Below are 7654 nucleotides of genomic sequence, written 5' to 3'. Positions count from 1 at the left end.
CACACTCCCTGACGAAGACCATCATTCCTGTCGGAGCTTTACCATCTCCGAGGCATGGGTAGTTTCAAATACGAAGCTGTTGGGGTCCCACAAAGCACCTTGAAGACTTAGGGTTTTTTTTTTTTTTGTTTTGTTTTTCACCAAACAAATAAACAAGAGTCTTAAAAAGTTGAATTTGAAGCCAACAACAGACCGCTGTTGTAAAAACATGACGTTTAGCTGTTAGTGGTCTGTAGAGACCTAAGCACAGAGCAAAGAGTTCTAACAGGCAAGGTGGAACTATGGGTTCATCCATAGTCCACCTCACACCAAGAAGCATCTCCCAACCCTTCAGAGGGCACCGGCACCTTCAGCCACCTTTCATTCTCGTGTGTCTCTTCTGAAAAGGTGCACGTGGGGCAAATTGCTTAGGACATTAATTACGACGGGAGGGGACAGAGGTGCCACCGCCTGTCCCCAATGGGAGTCTTTATTAAAGACACCTGCAGAAAGCCAGCTCTGGGGGGGGACCCTGAGCCGTTCCCCTTGGTCTCCACCCGCCGAAGTTCGCTCCGCCGAAGCTAGCTGACGTCTCCACCCAGAAGCAGATCCGCGGCGCTCGCAGATCTGGTCCCGGTTCCCGGCGCTCCCGGGGAGCCGCGGAGGCCGCGCGGACCGGCGCGGAGCTGGGGAGCCGGGGGCGAGCGCGCCCAGCCTTTCCAGGCAGAAGGCAGCGCGCCCCGCCCGGGCGGCGCCCAGCATGGAGTGGGAGCTGAATCTGTTGCTCTATCTGGCGCTCTTCTTCTTCCTGCTCTTCCTCCTGTTCCTCCTGCTCTTCGTGGTCATCAAGCAGCTGAAGAACTCGGTGGCCAATACGGCCGGGACGCTGCAGCCTGGGCGCCTGTCGCTGCACCGGGAGCCCTGGGGTTTCAATAACGAGCACGCAGTGTGACCGGGCTGGCAGGCTCTCGACTCCGCCGGAGTCCAGGTACTCCCCTCGAGGGCGGGAGGCAGGGGGACGCACTCTTTGTTCCTCCCGGGGCTCCGGACCCGCTCCAGAGCAGGGGACCGCGGGGACAGGAGTCTTATCCCGGAACCGAGTTCTTCTAGAGCAAGCCTGATTCTGGACAAGGGGTCAGCTTTTGGGGCGAGAACGGGGTGCGCGCCTGCGAACTCTTCTCCCCAGACCAACTTCATTTGTATCTAAGAGTGGAAAATTCTATCATTCGGTCAACTCAGTTCGGCCACTTCCAACATAATTGCCTAAATATTAAAGAGTGTGAGCCTTGCTTTGAGGGGCGTTTTAATGGTGGTGCCCGGGAGAAATGATTTGGTGGTCTCTTGCGGGGGGGGATTACCTCCTACTTTTGATCGCTCTTCCTAAGTCTAGCCTGTGGGTTGTCAAAGGTGAGCTTAGACTCTGGGACAGCAGGGGGCGAATATGAGAAGGACTCCCTGGAAAATGACCTTTTGATGATGGCACGGAGGGCAGGTGAAAGGGCTGCTTTGCATAATGTCGGACGAGCAGAAAGTGTGATGGGAGAGGCCCGTTCGTGGTTACTATATCAGATCTTGGAGAAGGCTGATCTCTTGGGAAAAACTCACCTGTGTACAAAGGTCAGACAGTGACGGTTTGAGACATCATTTCGTCCATCATATCCGATCGCTTTTTCTAGGTCTGCGACATCATCTGGACCCAGGTTGACGCCCTTCACTGGTGGAGCCCAGGACCAAAACTCCTACCACAGCCTGGGAACCCAGTAAAGCTGGGGTGGTGGAAATTTTGCAGAAGGTATGTTGGGTCCTCTCACTAGAGCTGAGTGTCTCAAGATCCAGGGCCCATCAAAGAGAGGGGTCGGGATGCAAGAAACAGGTACCAAGAAGGTGAGGCTTCCTCCTGCTCTGAGGAGGAATCAAGAAGCCAGGGTGATTTCTGAACCTTTGCAAAAGTCAATAAGACTGGGGTTTGCGAGGATTAGAAAGATAAGCTTCGAGCACTTGCAAATTTAATATCCACCTTCTTTTTTGGAAATAGTTCAGAGGTTCGAATATCCTTGGTCTTCAGAAGAGAAGGTTTAGGGTTAATTTTCTCAGGCTAGGACAGACTATGATGTGGAAACACTAATTTTACACACACACACACACACACACACACACACACAGAAGGAGGGGGACTATGGAGCATTAAAACTCATATAACATTAAATTTTGTGTAGGCTGAGAATACAGAAGCTGCGCAGAGGAGAACTGCTGGTAATTTAAACAAAAGGAGAAACAGGCCCATCTAGGTGAGTAAGTATCAGAAATGATTTTGGCCTGAGACAATACGTTGATTTCCCACAAATTCTACTTCATCCAATAAAGCTGATCCTAAATGAAGACAATGGTTTGTTTTAGCTACTATGTCTTGAGTAAATTTTATCATGTCTTTATCAGAGCTATGGTAAGGCTTGATTTTGATTCCAGTCTGAATTCCAAACTCAACAGCCACGAATCTGCACTGTGATTTGAACAATGGTCCTCTAATTAGCTGATATCTCTGCAGCGATGTTTTGTTTCAGGCCCACATGATTTATCTGAGCATGGAGGATAAACGTGGGAGTGATTAATGAGCAATTACAGTCGTTTATAAGGACAGAAAATAATCATTTTATGCCTTGTAAACAATCAGAATATAAATTATTTTAACCACCAGGTTGGCTTCTTGACTTTGTAATCTTTTCACCTTCTTGGCCGTCCCTCGGTCCTGGGGTCCAGGATGTAATCTGCCTTAACTCTTCTCTGACTGGAAAGAGGAGAAAACTTGGACATCTCAGGACTAGGCGGATGATCTCTCTGCAGTTTTAGAGACAAGGTGCGGAGAAAGGAGTGGCTGTCATGCCACCTTGGGCTCAGGGCCATTCTGTTACCACCATACTAGCCAATTTGTTAATTACCAAGTTTTCATTTATGTAGCCCCACCCAAGGATATTTATTCTTCTCATATGACTTCTACCTGGAATTTATTTCTAAAACACAGCAATTAGAATTCCCCACATCTGCTCACAGAATGTGTTGCTGGAGTCTTCTGCCCTGTCCTTCAGTTAGAAATTCTGCCTTTGAAAGTTTGACCTCTGTCGAAGAAATATCTTTTCTAATTCTTTTATCCAATCACCATTTTCCAAGACCCAGCACAAGGTTGATCCCCCAAAGTAGAGATACTTTTTGTTCGCTTGTTTTCCTGAGACAGAGTCTTGCTATGTAGTCTGAGCTAGCCTGGAATTTGTTTGGGAGCAAGAATGACCTTGGACTTAAGGTGGTCATTCTGTTTCTGGTATTATATGAGTGTGCCACTATGCTTGACTCAAAAAACTTAAGTTTGAGCTGGGCACAGGGGCACACACCTGTAATCCTGGCACTTGGGGAGACAGAGGAGGTTGGATCGCTGTGAGTTCAAGGCCAGCCTGGTCTACAGATGAGTCTATCTGAATCCAGGATAACCAAGGCTACACAGAGAAAAACCTATCTCGAAAAACAAAACGACAAACAAACAAAACAAAAACAACAACAAAAAACAACCAACCAACCAAACAAACAAACAAAAAAAACTTTCATTTGAACTAAATCTAATGAGCTGACATCCACAACATCACTTCCACGTATTGATCACTCAATTTGTTGACCACACCCTGGTCCTGATAGCACCGTCAATGCTAATATAGGTATGAATAAGATTGATCTCACTATGGAGTCCAGGCTGTCCTACACCTCAGCATCTGCCTGCTTCATCCTTCTGATGAGGATGTACCAATGTCCGGCCATATTTTAAAATATTTATGTATCTTGTGTCTGAGTGCTCAATTGGCATATGTGTCTGCTTGGCAGAAGAGTTTATTAGATCCCATGATAGATGGTTGTGAGCCACCATGTGGTTGCTGGGAATAGAACTTGGGACCTCTGGAAGAGCAGCCAGTGATCTCAACCACTGAGTCACCTCTCCAGCCCACCTGGCCGTATTTTGAAAGATGAGATAAATATGAATGTTTAGGCACTAAAGCATTTAGTAAGTCAGTAACATTTAAAATAACTGCTCGATTTATAAATGTAATTTTCTTATAAATATTGTTTCATTTTCTTTTTTTAAAATTTATTTGATTTTATTTTATGCGCATTAGTGTGAAGGTGTTGGATTCCTTGGAACTGGAATTGCAGATACTGTGAGCTGCCATGAGGGTGCTGGAAATTGAACCCGGGTTCTTTGGAAGAGCAGAGAGTGCTCTTAATCACTGAGCCATCTCTCCAGCCTCATATTGTTTCATTTTCAACAAAAAGACTTTACAGACATTAGAAGGCAGATTTCCTGTACTATAAGGCAATGTGCCATAATGACAAAATGCATCATTAGTGTTTTATTTCAAATGCTGCCACTTAACAATTAGGCATCAATTTTAGTCGTTTAAAATGACTTCACATGTTAGGACAATCTTGATTGTTCACTAGTTTTCAAACTTGTAGTTTCAATGAATCTACAGTTTTGACTAGAGAAGAACATATTCTAAGTTGAATTTATAAATTTGCAAACTCAGATAAATTTGCAAATGTCTGATAAAGTAGGTTCCTGTGCCTGCATCTCAATTACAGGGCCAAGGTGTAGCTTCAGGCCTGGTGCAGCCCCAGCTTGGGGGCAGGGGGCGAGGAGGGGGGCAGGGGGATTTGCCCAGAGTGTGCTCCACACAGGCCTCTGGGGAGGAAAGGATTTGTTTTTGGTTCATTGCAGAGGTGGAAACTTGGAACAAGGTATGCAAGAAACACGCAACACCCTATTTTTAATGTGACATTCTATGTTCCCAATTTTGCCTAGTTTCAGACTAAGCGCACTAGAATGCAATTATAAACGATGAGGATTTTGAACATTGTGAATGGTTAAGCCATTTAAGGATAGTGAAAAATGGGTTCCCCCCCCTCTAAATCATACAATCTAGAGATTTTTAGAATTCTAGTTATACTAATGCAGAATGTAGATGTATCTGCAGACCTCTGTACTGTCAAAATAACTTTAGCAGAGAGTCTGTGCTATTTCAGCTGAATCCACAATTAAAATTCCAAGAATGACAGACCAGTCAGGTACCTGAATTCCATACCAGGGCAAGTTAAGAATTGAGTGAGCTCTGCTTTTTTTTTTTTTTGAATCGGTTACACAAATTCTTCAAATATCCACATGTTATTTTGTTTACATAAACAAATACGGGCCCAGATTAAATGCTAATCTAGTTGTCTGAATAATAAGCATTTTACCAAGTGGGAAGCTGGCTAATGAGAAAGGCAGCCTATGTTAGGAAAGAAATGATGAAACCTCCTTCTGGATGAAGCTAATCAACCCCACCTCAGCAATGTTTTTTTGCAACAGTGGATTCGTTTTGTAATGACTCCTCCATTCTTGTAATGAGCTCTGCCATTCTTAGCCTGTCACAAAGATCTAGTTAAAAATCTCTACACTTAAGCTTTCTTCTGCTGGCATTAACTCCATGGAGCTACTTGAATTTATTATATGGTCCAGGTTGTTCAGGCAAGATTGTTTTACTACAGGAAGAAATCTTTCTCTCCCACTGAAAAATCAAGAGCGATTGTTATCTTAGCGAAGTAGGAAATTACTAAACGGGATTGAACAAATTAGGGATCTTGTTATTTTCCATGTGACTCACACTTTATATGAGGTGGTGTTTGTTTTCCAGGTTCTTACATGGTCTCTATGACTCCCCACAAGGAGAAGGAGGCCGGAAGGAAAAACAGAGCATGGCAATGTAGATGATGCCTTCAACCAAAATCCGAGCTCTCTAGAGAAGGACAATGGTGCTGGCTCTTGGGTGTACAACCAGGAATCTATGCCCTGGTTCCAAAGCACAGCTGTGCAGAAATCAGAGTGTTCAAGAAAGATGAAACTTGTGGTCCCCCGCTCACAGCTTGTGGTTCCCTCACAGCCCCAAATGTGGCTGATCAGAGTGAAGATGTCTCCCAAGTTCTCAGGAAATGTTTGTCAGGATTGGCTCTCTCTCTGGCAGTTGCCATCCCCTGTACCAGGATTTTCTAAGTGAGTACCCAGGAAGCTTGCACAGTGTGTGTGTGTGTGTGTGTGTGTGTGTGTGTGTGTGTGTGGTGGCGGTGGTGGTGGTGGTGGTGTGAGGAGGTTTTCATGAACTCCTCATGGAGCTTTGGTGTAGGATCCATGTAGGTAGTTTTGTTTTGCTCCTTTTTGGTCTCCTCCATCATTTTCCTGTTAATTATTTTGGTGATAACTAAGTTTGTGTATTTGATTCCTACAAAGGTCATTCCTTCCATACATAGTGGAAGGCACTCTGTGCTCAGAAAGGCTACCTCTCTTCCCTCTGCGACTCCACCCTCAGTCCAGGAATATCCCGGGAGATCGCCTCTCGAGCTGCTTCTACTCACAGCCTACGTACTGGCCAAGCAGAGGGAGAAGAAACACTTCCCACACCCAGAGCTGTGCAAAAGAACTTTCTGTGATATGAAGCTGTTCTATATCTGTGGTGCCCAATACGGCAACTACTAGTCGCATGTGTCTAGTAAACACTGAAAGATGGCTAGCGGGGCTTAAATTTTATTTAATTTCACCTGAGATGGCCACATGGGGCTGGTGGCTTCTGAGGGTACAGTTCATACCATTCTCTCTTTTGTATGTGTGTTTTAGAGTCAAAGTGGGGAGGTGGTGGCTAGCCCCGAACTCCACATCTCATGGTCTTCACTGCTCTTCTTGCATTGAATTTTTATCCTTGAAGAAAAAAGAGAGGTAGTATGTTAGAACTAAATTGAAAATGTTATCACCTATTGCATGTCTTCTTGTACCAAATTGGGTAGGTTTTATTAATATGTGATTGTGGGGGGGAAAAAAAGCAGTGTTGATTCTTCACATCCCCCTGAGCCCAGTCCATGCCCTTGACAGAGGTCATTTTGTCTTATGCAGTTTGTTCCATTTTAGTTCACTTTTTAATATTGTAAATGCCAAACTACCATTCTGTGTGTGTTTTACTAACTACCTAATCGTTCATATTTTTTAAGGTTGTGAAATAAAAAAATAACAATTATATGTAACTCAGGTTTTTTTTTTGTGTGTGTGATTTTTAGTAACTTGCTGTAACCCAAACTTTATTGTATTGGTTAGAATATGATAAATAAATGGAAAGAAATATTGGTTTTCATGTCATATTTTCTTTTTAGTGGACAACTTTATATTCCAATGAATGTTATCTTTTAAAAACATTAAATGAGTTTTCTGTTATGTTCAAAGTTTGAGTAAAGTATGCTGTCTGCAAGTTCTCTGTCTGGGTTGTTGTACTGAGTTGTAGGAATTACTAGAATGTCCCTGACATATTCCTTTCACAGACACATTTTCTCCCACCTCGTGGTTAATCTATGAATTTAATTGGAAACATTTTTAAAGGTGCATTTTTAATTTTGATGTTTTTGATTTATCCACTTTTTGCTCATTGCTTTCTGTGTCCTCCTTAGGAGAAATTTGCCTACCCTGCCCTCACCCTGGTTACCAAAACTATTCTGCTCTGCTTTCTTCTATGATAGAGGTATAGTTTTAACTTTTACAAGTCTATTATTCATCTTGAATTGAGTTTTGTATATGGTATGCAGTAACGAATGACTTTCCCTTTTCATATAAATATATTTT

At 43.7% G+C, this 7654-nt stretch overlaps 1 protein-coding gene across 1 annotated transcript; it reads left to right on the top strand.

Annotated features, from left to right (window-relative positions):
- The first annotated feature begins 306 nt into the window (after positions 1–306).
- Smim43 (small integral membrane protein 43) lies at positions 307–7162 on the top strand. The gene is made up of 5 exons (XM_060378229.1): positions 307–967; positions 1656–1771; positions 2196–2267; positions 5691–6046; positions 6281–7162. Exon 1 carries the CDS (start codon positions 740–742, stop codon positions 929–931), a length of 192 nt encoding a protein of 63 aa, XP_060234212.1. The 5' UTR covers positions 307–739; the 3' UTR covers positions 932–967; positions 1656–1771; positions 2196–2267; positions 5691–6046; positions 6281–7162.
- Positions 7163–7654: the final 492 nt, after the last annotated feature.

Source organism: Meriones unguiculatus, chromosome 2 (assembly GCF_030254825.1).
Source record: "Meriones unguiculatus strain TT.TT164.6M chromosome 2, Bangor_MerUng_6.1, whole genome shotgun sequence".
NCBI classification, from domain to species: Eukaryota; Metazoa; Chordata; class Mammalia; order Rodentia; family Muridae; genus Meriones; species Meriones unguiculatus.
This window is presented reverse-complemented; position numbering and strand designations above follow the sequence as displayed.

Excerpts from the sequence above, each read along its gene's own strand:
- Smim43 (XM_060378229.1), top strand. The coding sequence starts at position 740 with ATGGAGTGGGAGCTGAATCTGTTGCTCTATCTGGCGCTCTTCTTCTTC.